At 55.9% G+C, this 19,695-nt stretch overlaps 1 protein-coding gene and 1 non-coding gene across 2 annotated transcripts; one reads left to right on the top strand and one right to left on the bottom strand.

The window, feature by feature from the left end:
* Positions 1 to 7,680: 7,680 nt before the first annotated feature.
* TRNAE-UUC (transfer RNA glutamic acid (anticodon UUC)) lies at positions 7,681 to 7,752 on the bottom strand. The gene has a single exon. It is a non-coding gene; the product is annotated as a tRNA-Glu (tRNA).
* A 429-nt stretch (positions 7,753 to 8,181) lies between these two features.
* Positions 8,182 to 19,254, top strand: LOC120762097 (ras-related GTP-binding protein A). The gene is made up of 10 exons (XM_040084135.2): positions 8,182 to 8,271; positions 8,709 to 8,742; positions 10,971 to 11,070; positions 12,110 to 12,176; positions 12,811 to 13,033; positions 13,455 to 13,550; positions 14,300 to 14,422; positions 16,732 to 16,823; positions 17,605 to 17,720; positions 18,770 to 19,254. The coding sequence occupies exons 2-10, from the start codon at positions 8,716 to 8,718 to the stop codon at positions 18,865 to 18,867; spliced, it is 942 nt and encodes a 313-aa protein (XP_039940069.1). The 5' UTR covers positions 8,182 to 8,271; positions 8,709 to 8,715; the 3' UTR covers positions 18,868 to 19,254.
* The last annotated feature ends 441 nt before the right edge of the window (positions 19,255 to 19,695 follow it).

Genomic DNA, 19,695 nt, shown 5'->3' with positions numbered 1-19,695 from the left:
CTGGCTTGGAAAACCTTTCCAAGACCCAGCGACCTCATCCCAGGCGTGCTCCTGCTGCTTTTCCCGGAGACAGGAACTGAAATTGTCCGGTTTTGCCATCTACTGCTCAGCAATCACCAAAACGTCCCTGTCACCAGCGGTGACACACGAGCACCGCACTGCCTGCAGCACAGGGACCTCTGGCTGCCACTGAGCAAACTCCTGCTCTTCCAGGAGGGATGGAGGGATGGACGGATGGATCCAAGCACTGCTGCCTGCGCTGACAGCCACACCTGCAAGGTGCAGCCTGCTCCAGCAGAGCACATGGGATTTGGACACGTGAGGGATTTGCCTGAGCTTTCCTACCTCTCCCAATTATTCTGTTTTACATGTGCAGGGAGTTAATTTTCTCTCTGTGACTAATTTTCTATTCTAATTTTTCTATTTCTGGAAGCACGCGTTCTCTGGGCTGGAATTATACATTTCAGCTGGGTTGTTTCTTCCCAGCATCCTGTGTGGCTTTTCCCAATGCTTTTCCTTTTTTCAGGCTATTCGTTGGGATGGAATTTTGCCTTCGTGCCTCATTTCAGCCCTCCCAGGGTGCTGCTGTGCTGGATCTGCTGGAAAAGCTGCAGCCCATGGACAGGGTCACTTGGGCAGGGTTGAAAACTGGCTGATGGCCAGCCCAGGGCAGGGTGGGAACGGTGCCACATCCAGCTGGGACCAGCCTGGTGTCCTCCAGGGATCAGCACTGAGCCCAGTCCTGTTCAGTATCTTTCTTGATGATCTGGGTTAGGGGATAATCATCAGTAAATTCGCAGATTGTGACTGGGATACGCAAAGCAATCACACGAGAGAGGAGAGATTTCGCAGGGCAGAGTTGTTCCTCCGAGAGAGCCAAGGCTGAGAACCAAGGCGGAGAACAAGGCCGAGAGCCCTCTGCCTGTTTATTTCTTACTTTTTATACATTTGTGGGTCTGGCTGTAGATTGGCTTCTGGAGTTTTCACCCCTCAGCCGAATGGCCAGACCAACTGTCAGTTACAATTGTTTTCAGGTTAGAAATATGCAAACAAAGGACAGGGAATGAAAAACAAAGGATTTGTTTATGTTACATGTGTGAGAAAGAGCAGAAACTGCTCCTAATATTGTACAGTAGCTAAAAGGTCTGACTCCATTTTATGAACAATCAAAAGGCTTTAAAAAACTCAGAAAAACCAGGGTGACAGCAGATGACACTGAGCTGGGTGGGATGTGGACCCGCTGGAGGGCAGGCAGGCTCTGCAGAGGGATCAGGACGGGCTGGATCCATGGGGTGACACCAGAACTGTGAGGGTCAACAAGGCCAAGTGCCCGGTCCTGCCCTTGGCTCTACAATGGAATGCTCCAGGGTGGGGGGAAGAGGGGCTGGGAAACTGGGCAAGGTGTGTTGGGGACAGTGGCTGGACACGATCCCGGGTGTGCCCAGGTGGCCGAAGCCAAGGGCACCTTGTGCCAGCGGCGCTGTGACAGCAGGACCAGGGCAGAGCCCGTCCCTGTGCAGGGGCACCGCCAGTGCTGCCACAGCTCCGGGACACTCACGACAGGACACTGAGGGGCTGGAACGTGTCCAGGGCAGGGAACGGAGCTGAGGAAGGGAATGGAGCACCAGGAGGGGCTGAGGGAGCTGGGGAAGGGAATGGAACCCCAGGAGAGGCTGAGGGAGCTGGGGAAGGGAATGGAACCCCAGGAGAGGCTGAGGGAGCTGGGGAAGGGAATGGAGCCCCAGGAGAGGCTGAGGGAGCTGGGGAAGGGAATGGAGCCCCAGGAGAGGCTGAGGGAGCTGGGGAAGGGAATGGAGCCCCAGGAGAGGCTGAGGAAGCTGGGGAAGGGAATGGAGCACCAGGAGAGGCTGAGGGAGCTGGGAAGGGAATGGAGCCCCAGGAGAGGCTGAGGGAGCTGGGGAAGGGAATGGAGCACCAGGAGAGGCTGAGGGAGCTGGGGAAGGGAATGGAGCCCCAGGAGAGGCTGAGGGAGCTGGGGAAGGGAATGGAGCACCAGGAGGGGCTGAGGGAGCTGGGGAAGGGAATGGAGCCCCAGGAGAGGCTGAGGGAGCTGGGGAAGGAGCTGGAGCCCCAGGAGAGGCTGAGGGAGCTGGGGAAGGGAATGGAGCCCCAGGAGAGGCTGAGGGAGCTGGGGAAGGGAATGGAGCCCCAGGAGAGGCTGAGGGAGCTGGGGAAGGAGCTGGAGCCCCAGGAGAGGCTGAGGGAGCTGGGGAAGGGAATGGAGCCCCAGGAGGGGCTGAGGGAGCTGGGTAAGGGAATGGAGCCCCAGGAGAGGCTGAGGGAGCTGGGGAAGGGAATGGAGCACCAGGAGAGGCTGAGGGAGCTGGGAAGGGGCTCAGCCTGGAGAAAAGGAGGCTCAGGGGGAACCTTGTGGATCTGCACAACTCCTGACAGGAGGGGACAGCCGGGGGGGATTTGGGATCTGCTCCCAGGGAACAGGGACAGGAGGAGAGGGAACGGCCTCAGCCTGGGCCAGGGGAGCTTCAGGGTGGACAGCAGCAGGAATTTCCCCATGGAAAGGGAGCTCAGGCCTTGGAACTGCCCAGTGGGGTTTGGAGTCCCCGTCCCTGGAGGGGTCCAAGGAACGCCTGGAGGCGGCAGCCAGCGCTCTGGGCTGGTGCCAAGGTGGGGGTGGGTCACAGGATGGATTTGATAATTAATCCCGGAGCGCTCTTCCAGCCCCGGCGATCCCTCAGCGATCCCTCAGCGATGTGAAGGGCCGCGCGCGCCCGGAGCCGCTCCCGCCCCGCGCCTGAGGCACCGCCCGCGGCCGCCAGGGGGCGCCAGCAGCACCGCGCCTCACGCACGCGCAGCGCCAGCTGCCGGGTCCCCAGCGCCGCCCTGCCTGCCTCAGGCACAGCGCGGGCGGCGGAGGGGCTGTACTGCCCCACCGGGAACATCGCGGGCACCGGGAACGCCGGGAGCGGCGGGAACACCGCGGGCACCGGGAATACCGAGGGCACCGGGAGCGGCGGTGCCAGCCCACAGCAACCCGGAAGCAGCGCCGCTTCAGCCGCCGCACTGCGCAGGCGCGGAGACAGAAGCGACCAATCGCAGCCGGCGGCGCGGCGGTGACGTCACCAGGGCTATGAGGGGACCCCGCTCCGGGAAGAGGCGCCAGAGGAACCGGGAGCGGTTTTGGGGTCCCGGAGCGGTTTTGGGGTCCCGGAGCGGTTTTGGGATCAGGGAGCGGTTTTGGGGTCCCGGAGCGGTTTTGCGATCCCGGAGCGGTTTTGGGGTCCCGGAGCGGTTTTGGGATCAGGGAGCGGTTTTGGGGTCCCGGAGCGGTTTTGGGGTCCGGGAGCGGTTTTGGGGTCCCGGAGCGGTTTTGGGATCAGGGAGCGGTTTGAGATCCGGGAGCGATTTTGGAGCCCCGGACTTGGACCGAGGGTACCCGGGGTCACACGGTAGCTTTGGTGGCCTCTAGGAGATCAAAGGAAAGAGTCTCTGGTTATGGGTGAAAAATCTCTGTTGAGGGGCATGCCGTGGAAGAGGCTGGCGCTGTGCTGGTGCCGGGGTGAGTTTTCCAGGCTGGATCTGGTTGAGGGACGTGGAAGAGGCGGCTGTGGTCCTGTTCGTGTCCTGGAGCTGGAGGCAGCAGGAGAAAGACAAACCCGGTCGAAAATCCTCTCCAAAGGAAGAGCTGGAGGTGGTCAAGAGAAGGAGCTGCTCCAGGCTGTGATTTATCCATGGGTGAAATTCCCCAAATCGTGTTCTGCTGCTGGCTGACAGCTGCTGTCACACTCCACACACTTCCAGCGTGGAGAGGAGGAATGTCCAGCCCTGCCCCCGAGTTGGGGTGAACACTGTGCTGATTTACAGCCGAGTGCACGCTGAGGGTTAAAGCAGACACTCTGGTTGGCATCCGGATCTTGACAAGCACATTAGCAGCTCTGTGCTGGCTCCACCTGCCCTGTGTAATCCTGACAGCTTTTCGGAAGGATTCTGCAGCCTTCAAAGCAGGAGATAGGACGGGAATGTTGCAGGAAAGGAGGATGATTGAGGCTGGGGACACAGCAGAGGCACGCCCAGCTTTCCAAGCAGAGCTGGGAAGGAAGGGAATCTCTGTGTGCTGCGGGAGGCTCCCTCCTGTGCACACACCTCTGATCATTCCCAGAGTCCCTTCTCTTCCCCTGCACACGCTCTTTGATCATTGGGAGCTGCTGCAAGACAAGACATGAAGTAGCTGAAAAGGGGATTACAGAGCCTGTGAAGCAGCAGAGGAGTTCCTGCCAGCCTGGGCTCTCTGCACAGCTCTGGGACATCCTCATACTCTAAGGGAATGCCACCCTGGCACAGTGCAAGGTGTCCCTGCCCGTGGCAGGGCTAGAACCGGATGAGCTCTAAGGTCCTTCCAACCCAAACCAGTCTGGGATTCTGTAATTAATGATTTTGTGCTAATTACCCACAGCAGCACTGGCACAAAGACTTCAGCCCCTCAGCCCACCTCACCTTTAGAGGATTTTGCTGATTTTGGGAGCATTGGAAAGGCTGAGTGCTACAGACAGGGCACTGCTCCCCTGGATTTAAATAACATTTATTGATCCCTGTAGTCAGGGAGACGAAGGGAGGCCTGGCTGGTGACTTCTCCTGGTTTAAGATTTCCCAGAGCTCTAAAGGTGCCTCATTTCCCTTGGCATGGATAGGTGGGAGCACTGATAGCCCTTTGTGGCTGTGTGAAACACCTGCCAGCTCATTCCGTGGCTCTCTGTTCCACAAAACCGGTGAAAACCTTCAGTGTGGGACACAAACCCTGCAGCGAGGGCAGGGAGAGCCTTGGAACAAAGAGTCTTGGCATTTGCTGAGCCCTGAGTACAGCTGTGTCAGAGAGCAGAGAACCCCAGGCTGCTCTTCGTGCACATTTTACACAAAATGGTTTGGTCTTTTGAGTTTTGGCAGCTCAGCTTGGGGTTTTTCTCCTTGATAGTGACGATTCTGTGGGGTCGCTGTTTTATTTCAGAGCAGTACTGAAGCCAATTAAACAATACCTGGTGATGAAGCTATTTTTGTCTCGTGGGCTGAATTAAAAAAATCGGGATATTTTTGGGAGTGAGCACAACTTCCTGCCTGCTTTCCTGTGCTGCTGCTAAAGATGATGGGCGTGCTGGGGCCTTTATCTTTTTATCTCTGTGCAAACAGCCCTAAATCCCAATTCCAGGGTGGTCTGTCAAGGAAAGAGTGGAGCTCCACCTCTTTCAGCTCTTTGTGGTCCGCCACAGTCATAAAAACCAGGAGTTTGAAGTGCTCAGTGCTTGTTCAGGGGTTGCAGTTGGCTCCTGGAGTGTAGGGTTATCTCTGCACAGCCCCTGAGCTGCGCTTTTTACAGCTTTTGGGTTGTTAAGGGAAAATGTGGCCAATAAAACTTGAAAAATTAACAACTTGAGTGTAGAGGATCTGTGAGCAGAAGGCTCTTGCTGAACAGGGGCAGCTCAGAGCAGCTGCTGGCAGCAGGTGAATGTTGTCATTGTGCAGCTCAGTTAGAAACTGAGTTCCAAAATTGAAGACAAGTTGTTCTCCTGCAAGAACATCAGGGAATTAGGCATTTATCAGAATATTCTGACTTCGGGCCATTAACTTCAAAAATCTGCTTTAAAAATAGAGGAGAGGTCCAGAAGGAGGGGGGGTAGGAGAGAAAAAAAAAACCCAACATTTTATTCTCTTCCCCCTTCACAGCTAATCAGACTTGGATTTTTTTTTTCTGCTTAATTGGGATATCTGAGATTTCAGCAAGAGGAACAAAGAGGTGAAATAGCTCCAAGTTCTCATGGATCTTGGCACAGTTTTAGGGGACACAAAGTCATGGTCACAGCTGCTCCTGGGATTTGTTTTGCATGAATATAAAATGAACACGCACAGAGTTAGACAAAACTCTGCAATTTGTGGTTCAGGGTCTGACAAGGATATTTGAAATGTAAATAGAAAGTATTTGTTAAAATCAAATGCAAAAAAGAAGGGCGATGGGTGTTTTCTTGACACGTTTCCTGGTTTTTAAGGGAGAAATCTAAACCCATTTTTATGTCCATGTTAGCTTTAAAAGCTTTAAGGAATGGGAGGGGGAGAAAGCGCCAAAAATCTTAAAAACCTGCAATCCTGTGGTACCAGCACTGCCTTTGCCAGCCATTAAATAGTTCAAGGCTTGCCAGGCTGGAATTTCCTTGGAGCTGGAACTGCCAGGGAGGGAGGGGATGAGGTGCCAGAGCTGTGGAAGGGGGTGACAAGGGCCTGAGGGGGGACACCAGAGGTGATTGGTGGCTCTGGGAGGGATGACAAGGCTCAGAGGGGACACACGAAGTGACAAGGCTCAAAGGGACACCAGAGGTGATTGGTGGCCCTGAGAGGGATGACAAGGCTCAGAGGGGACACCAGAGGTGATTGGTGGCTCTGGAAGGGGACACACAGGGTGACAAGGCTCAAAGGGACACCAGAGGTGATTGGTGGCTCTGGGAGGGATGACAAGGCTCAGAGGGGACACACAGGGTGACAAGGCTCAAAGGGACACCAGAGGTGATTGGTGGCTCTGAGAGGGATGACAAGGCTCAGAGGGGACACACAGGGTGACAAGGCTCAAAGGGACACCAGAGGTGATTGGTGGCTCTGAGAGGGATGACAAGGCTCAGAGGGGACACACAGGGTGACAAGGCTCAAAGGGACACCAGAGGTGATTGGTGGCTCTGAGAGGGATGACGAGGCTCAGAGGGGACACACGAGGTGATTGGTGGCTCTGGAAGGGGACACACAGGGTGACAAGGCTCAGGGGACATCAGAGGTGATTGATGGCTCTGGAAGGGATGACAAGGCTCAGAGGGGACACACGAAGTGACAAGGCTCAGGGGGATACCCGAGGTGATTGGTGGCTCTGGAAGGGGACACATGGGGTGACAAGGCTCAAAGGGACACCAGAGGTGATTGGTGGCTCTGAGAGGGATGACGAGGCTCAAAGAGACACTGGAGGTGATTGGTGGCTCTGGGAGGGATGATGAGGCTCAGAGAGGACACGCAAGGTGACAGGCCTCAGGGGGACACACGAGGCAATGGAGCTCAGGGGTCAGACAAGGTGATGGCTCTCAGGGGACACCAGAGGAGATGGATGGCTCTGGCAGGGGACACCCAAGGTGATGGCCCCGGCTCTGTGGCAGCAGCTCCAGAGCTCCCGAGGAGCTCCCAGGATCTCTGGAACCCAGGAAACCCCAGCAGATCTCTGCAGATCTCTGAGACCCGCCGCTTTAGGGGAGCTCCCAGGAATCCCTTCAGCACTAAATGAGACCCCACATGTATAAATCTATATATCATATATGGATCTCTATATATGTATCTTCACCACAATCCTCTTTGCCTTGAGCAAGTCAGGGCGGTTTAAAACACACCGCGGGACACAAGCAGGATTTACTTGCTTGCGTTAGAGAAGAAGCCTATTAGCAGCATGTTAATTAGCTGGAGGCTCTGTACTCCAAAGCACTTGAACGTTTTAACAGGTGGGAGGCTGCGTTTGCAGTGGCAAAGCGTTCCCACGGCTTCAGGAGTCTCCTGGCCCCAAGAAATTTTGCCGCAGAGGTGCAAAAAAACAACACCCGAAAGAGTTTGAGAGTTTGAGGGGAGAACGTGCGGAAAAATGGGAGAGGAGGGCGGGGAGATTCGCTATCCGGCAGGAAAAAGTGAAACTTCCCATACCGGGAGTCGAACCCGGGCCGCCTGGGTGAAAACCAGGAATCCTAACCGCTAGACCATATGGGAGGCGTTGGTACGCTGCTTGTCCGCGCGCCCCAAAAGGCTACAGTCCGCTCCGCTGATCGCCAGGGCAGCCTCATTGGACCGCGTTCCGCCGTTCTATGGGAGTGACCGGGAGTCACCGGGAACAGCCGGGACTTACCGGGACCCCCCCCGCGATAAACGCCCCCGCTTTGCCAGAAAGGCGCTGCCCTCACCCGACATGGCTGCCGGGGCTTCGGCCGCCCGGCGCCCGCGTCACGTGACGCCGGGGGAGAGCGCGCGCGCGCGCGAGGAGGGCGGGCGGGGCGCGCGCTCACGTGACCGGCGGCGGCGGCCGAGCGCTGGGTCCCGTGAGCGCGGGGGGCGGGACGGGGGCACCGCCACAGGCCCGGGACAGGCCCGGCCACCGCCCCCGGCCCCGGGCATCGCCCCCCGACCGCCCCGAGCCGCCCCCCGCCGGCGCCCCCCGAGCCGCCCGAGCTACCGGGGGTCCCAGCGGCAGCGCCCCCCGAGCCGGCCCCGAGCCGCCCATCGCCGCCGCAGGTACCGGGGCGCGGCCCGGCTCGGCCCGGGGGGTGCGGGCGCTGCGGGGCCCGGCGGGGCCGGGGGCGGCAGCGGGGAATGCCGGGGGAATCCTGGGGAAGGGGCTGCGGGGGAATCCCGAGGGAATCCTGGGGAAGGGGCTGCGGGGGAACGGAAGGACATCCCGGGAGAAGGGGCTCCGGGGAATCCGGAGGAAAGGGGGCTGCGGAACACCCGGGGAAGGGGCTGCGGAGGGCCTCCCACCCGGGCAGGGTGATTTCGGGAACGCCGGCGGTTTCCCGGTGGCAGCGGGAGTTCCCCATGGCCCGGAGCAGGGGGAGGGGAGCTGGGGCTGTGTCAGCGCTTCCCCAGTACCGGGACTGGGATTGCGGCTGGGATTGGCGAGCCGAGCCTGTGCGCGTGGAAAGCAGCGATCCAAGGTGGGCTTCTCTTGGCAGGTGTGTGATGCCAAGCACAGCCATGAAGAAGAAGGTAAGGACGGGGCGGAGGATCCTGTGTTTTCCTTCCCCATCCCCATCCATGAACACCGTTTGTTGTATCCATCCCTCAGGCTGGGGCTCCGGTGCCTCGGAAGCCTCTCGGAGTCAGCGCTGCATCCTCTGCTCCAAGTGCCAGGCGTTAAAACCGGGTTTAATCCTGGCCTGGGCGTGGGCTGGGTTCAGGCAGAGCCTTCCCCGGCAGTTGCTGTTCCCCAGGCGCTGCTGGGGCTGTTGCAAAACCCTGTGCAAACCCCTGTGCACGGCCTCTGCTCGGGGAGGAGGATCTGCTCCAAGCCCTTCCCTGTCCCTGGGACACCCTCCCAAGGTGTCCCGGGAGCCCCAGATTCACTCAGGGCTCCCAGGAGGATGAAATTTAACACGTGGGGAAAGGAGCAGCAGCTCTGGGAATCGCAGGGGTGGGTGTATTCCAGCAGGAGCACATCCAGAGCTCTTAAAGGAATATCTGGCTGCTCTTCCATGGTGAGGTGGGATTGGGTTCCCTGCCTGGCTCTCCCTGCTGCTGTCTCACCCCCTTGCAAGGCCTCTGCAGCCCAAACTTTGGGAATTGGGGCTGGTTTGGGCCATGCCTCAGTGTGGGATTGAGTTTCTGCTTGGGATTTTGCGCTGGTGCTGTGAAATAAGAGCTTGGCTGTTCTCTGGGATCAGCTCTGGGGACAGGACAGGACAGGGCAGCACCCTGGGGTGTCCTGCTCAGCCTTCCTGGATGTGGGACAGCCAGGAACACTCCTTGCTGCCAAACCCTGGAGCCCGTGGGCAGCTTCCCTCTGGCCTGGGCGCTCCCAGACCAGAGCTGCTGCAGGAACGATCTGAGCACGCAGGAATGGGAATTCTGCCTTGGTTTTGTCCCGAGGCTGTGGCAGCTCCTGCCCTGCTGTTGCAGGGTGAGGGTGGGAGGCTGGGCAGGCACTCCCTGGGCTGTTCTCCTGAAATCCCTCCTGCATGGGAGAACTTGCAGGGCTGCTGCCAAAAGCTGGATTTGGCTTTGTAACTGGAACTTGTTTAACAGCTGGGTTTTGTGAGCAAGGCTGTGTTGGCTGCCACCGATGGGTTTGTTTTGTTTAATTTTTATTTTTAGATCACAATGTAAAGCCTTGCGTGCTGTGACTGTCTCTGGTGTGACTGTCCCCCCTCATCCCCACGCCCAGCATTCCCTACTTTTTGGCTGCCTCTTCTTTCCTCTGAGGTCTGCAGGGATGGGACATCGTGGAGCCAAGAGTCTCCTCTGGACAAGTGTCCCTGCAGCCAGAAAGAGTCTCCCCTGCTCTGGGGACCCTGACCTGGGCTGTCTCATCTGCTTTTCCCTTTTTTTTTCAGTCTTCTGGCACCTGAAACTGGGGATGTCCCTGGTATTTGGGGGAAAAAAAAAATCAGTCATATTGTAGGAAGAGCAATATTAGAAGATCTTTAAGGTCCCTCCCAACTGTGTCCGGTTAGGACAGAGTGTTTGGGGTGGAAAACCAGGGGGTGAGGGGTTGTTTCTGGTCTGGACGGGTTGAGACAAAGCCGTTCCTCATCTCTAAAGTCCTTTGGTGCCACCAAAGCCATCAGGTGGGAGGGGCTGGGAATGGGGCAGCTCCTGCTTTTCCCAAGTCCTGTCCATGCTTTCTGAGAAGAGTGACCACAGCCCAGCAGGGAGGTGGGATGACCATGGCCCAGCGGCCAAGGACAGCAGGGGTTGGGATGTCCAAGGACAGCAGGGGTTGGGATGCCAAGGACAGCAGGGGTTGGGATGTCCAAGGACAGCAGGGGTTGGGATGTCCAAGGACAGCAGGGGCTGGGATGACCAAGGACAGCAGGGGTTGGGATGTCCAAGGACAGCAGGGGTTGGGATGACCAAGGACAGCAGGGGTTGGGATGTCCAAGGACAGCAGGGGTTGGGATGTCCAAGGACAGCAGGGGTTGGGATGTCCAAGGACAGCAGGGGTTGTGATGCCAAGGACAGCAGGGGTTGGGATGACCAAGGACAGCAGGGGTTGGGATGACCAAGGACAGCAGGGGCTGGGATGACCAAGGACAGCAGGGGCTGGGATGTCTGTCCTGCTCCCCACATGCTCCTCCCTGCCTCTCTCCTGGTGCATTCCCAGCTGGAAAGTGCCAATCCTGTCTTTGTGGCTTTGGCAGTAAGGTGTCAGCTCGAGGGAGCTGGGAAGGTCTCAGTGGTCTGTGGGAGCTCATTTTTCCTTCTTTCCCTCTCTGCAGGTGCTGCTGATGGGTAAAAGTGGGTCTGGGAAGACCAGCATGAGATCCATCATCTTTGCCAACTACATCGCCCGGGACACGCGGCGCCTGGGGGCCACGAGTACGGAATTCCCAGCCCAGTTCCCAGATCCCAGAGCTCCAACCCCCTCATTAGAGGGGCGGGGCCGTTCCCTGCAGCGATCCCTGGGTCGGGTGTGTCCCTGCAGGTCCTCCCAGCTGCCACACCCCGCTGGGAGCCTGGGGATCAGCTAGGGACCGGCAGGAAGTGGAGGGAAGGGAAAGGCAGCATTGTTGCTGCTTTATTGTTCAACTCCTATCCTTAACTCCCCTTTCTGGGGGATCAGGAAGCAGCCTTTGCTGCTTTATTATTCAATTTTTATCCTCAACTCTTTTGTTTTGGGATCAGGAAGCAGCGTTTGGTGCAGTTACAGAGCCTCCTCTGTGCTGGTGGAACATTCCTGCTGTATCCAGGGATCTCCAGCACAGGGATCCTGCAATGCCCCCATGGTTTTGGCAGGATGGTGCACTGGCCATAACGAATGCCTTTCCTTTTGCCCTTTCCAGAGCCTTTGTTGGGAAAGAGTAAGAAGTGATTCCTCTGGAGGAGGGGGATGAGTTGTTGGGATCTGGTGCTTCTCACTGGGAAGGGCCTGTGAGGATATAATGTCAGGGATTGGTGTAAATTTCCTCTTTGCTGTAAATTTGGCCTCTTCCTGAAGTTTACATTCCCTGAGTTCCTGATTTATTTTGTTAGGGATGGTTTAGAGCCCTGCGGAGTCATTCCTACAGTATCCCAGGGATCAGGGAATGTGTGATTGGAGGGGAACACTTGCTGCACTTCTCAGGAGAGCACGGGGCAGGGAGGGCTGAACTCCTCTGGGAAATGGTGTTTTGGTGGGATTTTACAAACTGGGGCTGCTTTGGGAGGAACGCCCATCCCTGGAAGTGTCCAAGGCCAGGCTGGATGGGGCTTGGAGTGACCCGGGATAGTGGAAGGTGGCAGGGGCTGGAATGAGGGCTTTAATCCCTTCCCACCCAAACCATTCCATGATTTTTTGCTGATTTCCGTGATCTTTGGCTGGCCAAGCTCTGCCCCGGGTGTGTGGCGCAGTCAGTGAACTCCGGCTGTCTCTTTGCAGTTGATGTGGAGCATTCCCACGTTAGATTCCTGGGAAACCTGGTGTTGAACCTGTGGGACTGTGGAGGGTAGGTGCTGATTATCCCTGGCCTTTTCCAACCTCTGGGGGAGGCTGTGGGGAATCAGGGCTGGAACAGAATGGAACAGAATCCCCCCCTGGGATGAGGTGGTGCTGAGGGAACGCCCGTTCTCCTGCTGTCCTGAGGTGCTGGGATTGCTCACTTCCAGCTCAGTCCAGGTGGGATTTGTGCAGAGAGGCCATGCTGGAGGTTGATCCCGTGGCTCCTGGAAGCAGCTTTTTTCGAGGAATGCTGTCCCCTGCTCAGCTCCATGGCCTCTGGCTCATCCCAGCCATGTTCAGCCAGAGTTAAAGGAGATTTGAATCCTGGGATTTAAGGCTGGACTGATGCTTTGGGTCACGTTCCACCTGTTCCTGCTGCTGTGGGGTTTCACAAACAGCTCCTCAAAGGCAGCCTGGGGCCAGAAGCAGCAGGACACGAGGGAAGCTTTGGCTTCCTGTGGGACTGTGGGGCTGATGCATCCAGCTTTCCTTGGGAATGCTCAGGGCACGCAGCTCCGGCCTGGCCTCCTGCGTGGGAGCTGCAGTTCCAAATCCCAGCCTGGCCCCCCCTGGCAGGAGGCGTTTCCCACAAACCCAGGTGGGAGCTGCTCTAAAGGGAGTGTCCTGCTCTGCTCCCTCAGCCAGGACACCTTCATGGAGAACTACTTCACCAGCCAGAGGGACAACATCTTCCGCAACGTGGAGGTGCTGATCTACGTGTTCGACGTGGAGAGCAGGGAGCTGGAGAAGGACATGCACTACTACCAGTCCTGCCTGGAGGCCATTCTGCAGAACTCCCCCGATGCCAAGATCTTCTGCCTGGTGCACAAGATGGACTTGGTGCAGGAGGACCAGCGGGATCTGGTGAGGAGCCGGCAGTGGCCGTGGAAATGTGTCCCTCGTGCCGTGTGGGTCACAGCTCAAAGGCAGCCCCTCGGGGCTGTTCCTCGAAGGCTTTCTCAGATGTCCTCAGAGCTTTTCCTGCCTTTTTTCAAAGTATGTCATCCTAGAATCCAGTGGAGAACAGCAGTGGTGATTTTTAGGGACAAATAAAAAGCCTTTCCTGCCTGGTTCCAGAGCTCCCAGCATGCCTTGGCTCCTTCCAACCCATACAATTTTGGGATTCTGCAGCAAAGCATCCCCAGCCCTGCTGCTCCCTGGGAGGGTTCCTGGCCAGTCCCCTGCTGTATCCAGGGATCCACGTGAAACTCATCCCATAAATCCATACAGCAGCCACAGCACAGGAACATTTACACTCAATCCCTGAACTCTCTTTGTTTCCCAGATCTTTAAGGAGCGCGAGGAAGACTTGAAGCGCCTTTCCCGGCCCTTGGAATGTGTTTGTTTTAGAACTTCCATCTGGGATGAGACACTTTACAAGGTTGGTGCAGCTTCCTCTGCACATCTGCCTTCCCACTTGGAGCAAGAGCAGGAGGAGGATCCCTCTAGCTGCTGTGTTCAGCTCTGCGGCAGCTGCTTCTGCAGGGTGACAATTAAACCCAAATTAATCCTGGGTTTAATGAATTAGTTTTTAAAAGTCAGCAGCTTGTGGTAAATATCAGGAACTTGGCAGACAGGCATCCCAAATATCCCCCTGGCTCTGGGGAAGGGTGAGGTTGGGCACTGCCCCACACCTGGGTCAGCAGCTGGGCAAGGAGGGGAGGCTGAGCTTGGAAAATCCGAGTGTGGATGAGCACAGAAGTTGATCCCAGCACCCCCAGTCCCTCCTGGGCTTGTTCCTGGCCTGTTGGGATAAGGTGGAACTTTGTTTGGGTCAGGGATGAGCTGCCAAGCGTCCATCTGCATGCTGACCTTGTTCAGGATTAAAAATCTTTGGAAATTCAAGTGGGAGAAGGAGAGAGAAGCATTCCCAGCTTAAACCGGGGATGATTCGAGTCTGTTCAGCAGCACTGTGGTTTCTCTGCCTGCTGGAGAGGAACTGGAGCCAGGGAAGGGTCTCCTCAGGTCTGGGCTCCCTCTGGGACCTGGGCACGGAGGGGAGAAAAACTTCTGGGCCTTGCCCAGGCTGTGAGCACCCAGAAGTGCCAAAAATCCCTCTGAGAGCACATCTCTCACGAGAGGCTGATGAGGAGAGGAGTTGATGGCACCTTTCTGTGTCTCCACGTGCAGGCCTGGTCCAGCATTGTCTATCAGCTGATCCCCAACGTGCAGCAGCTGGAGATGAACCTGAGGAACTTTGCTCAGATCATCGAGGCAGACGAGGTGCTGCTCTTTGAGAGAGCCACGTTCCTGGTGAGTTCCTGGGGTGGATTCCCTGGATGGAGCCTCCCTTTCCCTCCCCTCTGCTCTGGAGCCAGGCCGGGTGGGCTGGGGGTGTTCACCTGGAGAGGATCCAGGCAGAGCTGTGAGCCCCTGCCAGGGCCTGAAGGGGCTCCAGGAGAGCTGGAGAGGGACTGAGGACAAGGGATGGAGGGACAGGACACAGGGAATGGCTCCCACTGCCAGAGGGCAGGGATGGATGGGAAAGTGGGGAGGAATTCCTGGCTGTGAGGGTGGGCAGGGACTGGGATGGAATTCCCAGAGCAGCTGTGGCTGCTCCTGGGTCCCTGGCAGTGCCCAAGGCCAGGCTGGACACTGGATTTGGAGCAGCCTGGGACAGTGGGAGGTGTCAGGTTGGAACTGGATGAGCATTGAGGTCCTTCCAAGCCAACCCGTTGTGGGATTCCATGAAAGCTGGGAGGTGCCAACCCCAGTGCAGAATGCCCTGATCCAGGCCTTGGGAATCTGAAAGCAGCCACTGGGACCCTGTGGCCCGCAGGACCATCCCAAAATTCCCCCCTGCAGCAGCTGAGCTGAGGTTTGGTTGGGGTTTCCTCTTGCAGGCTCTGCGAGCGTTTCATGTCCCCATTGTGGTGGGACTGCTCCTTTCCTTCCCTGCACAGGGCAGGAACCTTGTGTACCTTCAAAACCAAACCTTTTCACTTCCTCCTGCTGGGCCATTGGAGCTGGCCCTGATTTCTTTTGATTTTTGGTTTTTCTGCAAACCCAGAGCACGGGTGGAGGATCAGCCATGGGATTGTGATGCTTTTCCAGGTCCTTGTGCTCCCGGTGCCTCTGCAAAGGTGCTGGATGAAACCTTGGTGCTTGTCCACATTCCTGATTGCTGGGCTGGGCTCTTCACACTCTGCACCAAACTCTTGCTGAGCTGAAGGAAATACTTGAATTTTTTGGAGTGTTTTCCTTGCTGGTGATTTGGAAATGATGGAGGGAATTTGGGAAAGGAGCCATGACTTTTCTCCCTCCTTAAACTATCAGGAACAAACACTTGCCATGCCTGGCAAGTGGTGCTTTTTGACCTTTTGGAGATAATAAATAGTTCCATCTTGGGTGTGTGACAGTGTGATTGTTACAAGGACATTTTTAACTGAAAGAAATTATCTTTGCTGCAAAAATTCTGTGCTTAATTTAGGTGCAATGGTGACTTCTGAAAAAAATTCCTCCCTTTTTTTTTCATATATTTAGACATTCCCAGGACTCTCTTCTCTTGAAGGGAAATCTTTCTGTGAAAATCTCCTTGGGAAATCTTACTCTGAAAATTTGTTCTGAAATTTAGTTTAAATTGTAGTGAAAAATCCTCATCTGGGAAGTTTAGGAAATCGAACACTGGGAATTGCAAGTCCTGAATGTGGCTAAAGCTGTGCTTGTGGGAATAATTGTGCAAGTTTAAAAAGTGATGGGTTTAAGGTAGTTAAGGGGAAAAAGAGGAAAAAACCCTCAAAAACATGTTAAATGTGACTCCCTGAATAGAGCAGTTTCACATCCCTGTGCAAGGGCTCCTGACACATCCAGGGAGAGCTGATTCTGGAATTGTGAAGAGTTCAAAGCAGCTGGCCTAAGGTTTTGAAGAGATTCCTGTCAGGTTTGCTGTTTGAGCAGGAAATGCAGCTCTCACTCCATGTGGCTGAGGAATAAAGGGCTGGGGCCACCAGCTCCTTGGGAAAGTTTATGGAGACGTTTCCAAGGATTCCTAAAGCCCTTCAGATCCTCTGGGTGTTGGCATCCAGGTGCTCAGGGCTGCTCCTGGCTGCTGGATCTCTGGGGAGGAAAGGGAGAGAGCTGCCCTGAGCTCCCTGTGCTCCAGCTGGAGTGATGGAGAAGGAATTCCCAAGGAACCCAGCTGCCTTTGAGCTGCTTTTCTTAGGGAGGAACAGCTTGGATTTGGCTTTGGGATCGCTGCCTGTGCAGGATGGGAATATCCCAGCAGCACCTTAGGAGGGAAAATCTTTCGCAGCACTCGGCTCATTCCCGAGGCGATGGACACGTTTTTCCCTGTTTCCGCCTATTTTTGGATCAAGATTTAAATTGCTGCTGGGGTGAAGCCTTCAGCCCTGAGGGAACAGTGGTGTCACCTGGCAGATCAGTGTGCTGATCCTGTCACTGAGTTTCTCCAGGAAATCCCCGCAGGAATTGCTGTAAACACTTCCCAAGGTCCAGTCAGGCAAAGAAAGGCAAAGGGAATCCTGCCCTGCTCCCCAGCCATTCCCAGAAGCGCAGTGGGAGAGCTGTGCTGGAATCCCTGACTGGCTGTGCCCCTTCCCCAGGTGATTTCCCACTATCAGTGCAAGGAGCAGCGGGACGTGCACAGGTTTGAGAAGATCAGCAACATCATCAAACAGTTCAAGCTGAGCTGCAGGTGAGCTGCTCCCATCAGCCCTGGGGAGATTGGGGCTATCCCAGAGAATCCCAGTTTGAATCCTCAGCAGCTGGGATGCCAGGGTGGAATATTGCTGGAACACTAGTCATTAAATGTTAATTTAACTCCTCCTCTGCTCGTGGTGGGAGAGCTTTGGTGCTGTTTTAATCCAGGCCTCCTTCTGGATCAAGGCACAGGAATGCCAGGGCTGAACTGATCAAAAGTGTTTCTCTTGGACACTGGGAATGGCAGCTGGAGAGCTCTGCTCCAGCCCAGGCCCTCAGGGCTGGCTGGGGAGGACGTGGCTTGGAGACACTGCTTATCCCCATTTTCAGTGGAAAAGTGGGAAGCTTGGCTTTGCACAGCCCCCAGGCTCCACAGTCAGGTTAATCCTGAGCTGGATAGGGGGGAGAAGTTTCTAGGGGGTTACAGATGTTCAGATATCTCCAGGTATTCCCATTTTATCCTTGTTTCTGCTGCTCATCCAGAGTGTCCAGCTGGGAATGGCTGAACTCTGGCATCCATGGGGACCTGGCCTGGTCAGGGAGGTTGTGTCTGGAATTTCCTTCGTTCAATGCACAATCCACTGATACTGTTCTCATTTGGCCCAAAACTGAGGAATTTTGCCTTTCAAACCAAGCCCAGCCAAAGCCCTGCTGTAACCACACCTTGCCAAGTGGGAATTCCAGCTCCTCCTTGTTCCCAACAGCTCAGGTCAGGGATTTGGGCCATGTGGGCACAAAAGCTCTTCACTCACTCTTTTTATTTCCTTGTTTTTCAGTAAGCTGGCAGCGTCTTTCCAGAGCATGGAGGTCAGGAACTCCAACTTTGCTGCTTTCATTGACATCTTCACATCCAACACCTACGTGATGGTGGTCATGTCAGACCCCTCCATACGTAAGTCAGAGCCAAGAGAAACCTGCTTGGGACAAAAAACAAACCAAACAAACAAAACAAACCAGAAAAAAAAGCAGAAAAGGTGAAATTAGTCCAGTTTAAACCGCGTTTCTTTTGGAAAAGGAGTTTTTAATTATAGAACTAGTTGTAATGAAGACAGAGGGATTGAGGGTGAGCAGGACCCTGCAGAGGTGGTGGCACAGCTGAGCTGCTGCTGCTGCTGTCACAGGGAGCCACGAAACCAGACCTGGCTGAGCAGGTTGTGCCTAAAACCTATTTTGGGCAGTTGGGAGCTGGCAGCCCCGGTGATTTTTGGGGAGGAAGCAGAGCTGGCTCATGTTTGGGTGTTGCTCTGGCTGCCTGGGCTGTCTCGGGTGGACAGGCTAATTTTAGCATCATCTATTTATCCCAGGGAGGAGCTGCAGCAGTGCCAGGCTGCAGCCCCTGGGAGCAGATCCCTGTTTGCACAGCTCTTGGAATTCCTGCTGGGAGCTCAGGGGCTCCAGGGACACTGCCCTGGGCTCCTCGGGGCTGCTGCTGTGGTTCCCCTGCCTTCCTCCCTTGGGGAATTAGGGACAGTGTAGGATCCCTGAGGCACCAGCTGGGTGTTTCTGGGCTGGGAGCAGCTCTGGGATGAGCAGCTCTCCCTGGGAGAGGCTTTTCCTCATGTTCTCCTGGGATCAGCCCTGACCTTCCCACATTAAATTTTGCTCAGACCATTCCATGCTGAATTTTGCCCGGAGACTTTCCCATGCTTAATTTTTACCCATCCCACAATAAACTCTTCCCAGGCCATCCCAGGTCAGCTTTTCCCCAGATCTTCCCCTATTGAATTCTACCCAGACCACATCCCACCTTAAATCTTGCCCAGACCATCTCACATTAAATTTTGCCCAGCCCATCCCACTGTGGATTTTGCCTGCCCTGGGAGCAGCAGGATGCACCCAGACCCTGCAGACAGAGCTGTTGAAGCCAGGCAGCCCTGAGGACGTGGTGGCCCTCACCCTTTTTAACTTCTTTTTATCTCCCCCATCCCTTTTCCGTCGCAGCTTCCGCAGCCACGCTGATCAACATCCGGAATGCCAGGAAACACTTTGAGAAGCTGGAGAGGGTGGATGGACCAAAGCACAGCCTGCTCATGCGCTGATCCCAGGCACCGGGGCTTTGGGGAGAGAAAAAACGGCTCGGGACTACTTCTTTCTAGGAGAATCTAACACTGTCCATGTCTTTGTTGGGCTTTGAAATGAGTGTGCTGCTTGTTTTTTCTCCTTAATCACATTGGACACTAGAGCTGGAGGCCGGCTGGACCCGCTGCGGACCTTCCCGGAATTCCCTGGCGCGGGAGGGTCGGGAAGGAGGCGGGACAGGTGATGTGCCCGCAGGGGGGGTGGCAGAGCCCTCGTGGGTGCGTGGCTGCCGGGTGATGGGATGTTTACTGTTGTTTCCTTGGATGGTTGCTAGAATAAGTTTATAAAATTCTCCTCGTCTTTGGTCATGGAAATAAATTTTTGCTACCAGGGATTTTCAGATCCGAGAGCTTTGCAAAGTGGGTTTGCTTTCTCCCAAATGCCGGGGCAGCTTTGGGAAGCACGGCTGGAGCAGCTGCGTGTCTTTATTTGCGTTTTGGGGAGATTTGGCTGAAAGCCATTCCGGAGTTTCACTGGGAATCGCTTGGCAGCATCTCCCTCCCTTTCTTCTCTCTTGCTGCATCAAATTACTGTGTAAAAAAGGGTGTGGTGCCTCCGTGCCTGGCTCTTCCCTGTATCCCTGCCCACACACCCGCTGGGAGGGGAGAAATCCACCGGGGTGAGGAATGGGAAGGAGGAGCTAAAGGCTTGGACAACCTGGGGGGTTCGCAGAAAAGCTCCCAGCCCTGCCCCATCCTCCTGGAATTCTGGAATTCAACACCCGAGTCTCGCACTGCCCACCCAGCAGCTGCCGCGCCTCGGGCTGGGGGAGTTCCAAAGGGAATCAT

The sequence above is a fragment of the Hirundo rustica genome, chromosome 21 (genome assembly GCF_015227805.2).
Source record: "Hirundo rustica isolate bHirRus1 chromosome 21, bHirRus1.pri.v3, whole genome shotgun sequence".
Lineage (NCBI taxonomy): Eukaryota > Metazoa > Chordata > Aves > Passeriformes > Hirundinidae > Hirundo > Hirundo rustica.
Note: the sequence above shows the minus strand (reverse complement) of the source record. Positions and strands in the feature narration are given on the sequence as shown.

Bases quoted from the DNA above. Each gene is read 5' to 3' on its own strand.
- LOC120762097 (XM_040084135.2), top strand. From the start codon at position 8,716: ATGCCAAGCACAGCCATGAAGAAGAAG. The intron at 13,034-13,454 runs GTGAGGAGCCGG...TTTGTTTCCCAG, and splicing joins AGGAGGACCAGCGGGATCTG to ATCTTTAAGGAGCGCGAGGA. The intron at 17,721-18,769 runs GTAAGTCAGAGC...TTTCCGTCGCAG, and splicing joins CATGTCAGACCCCTCCATAC to CTTCCGCAGCCACGCTGATC.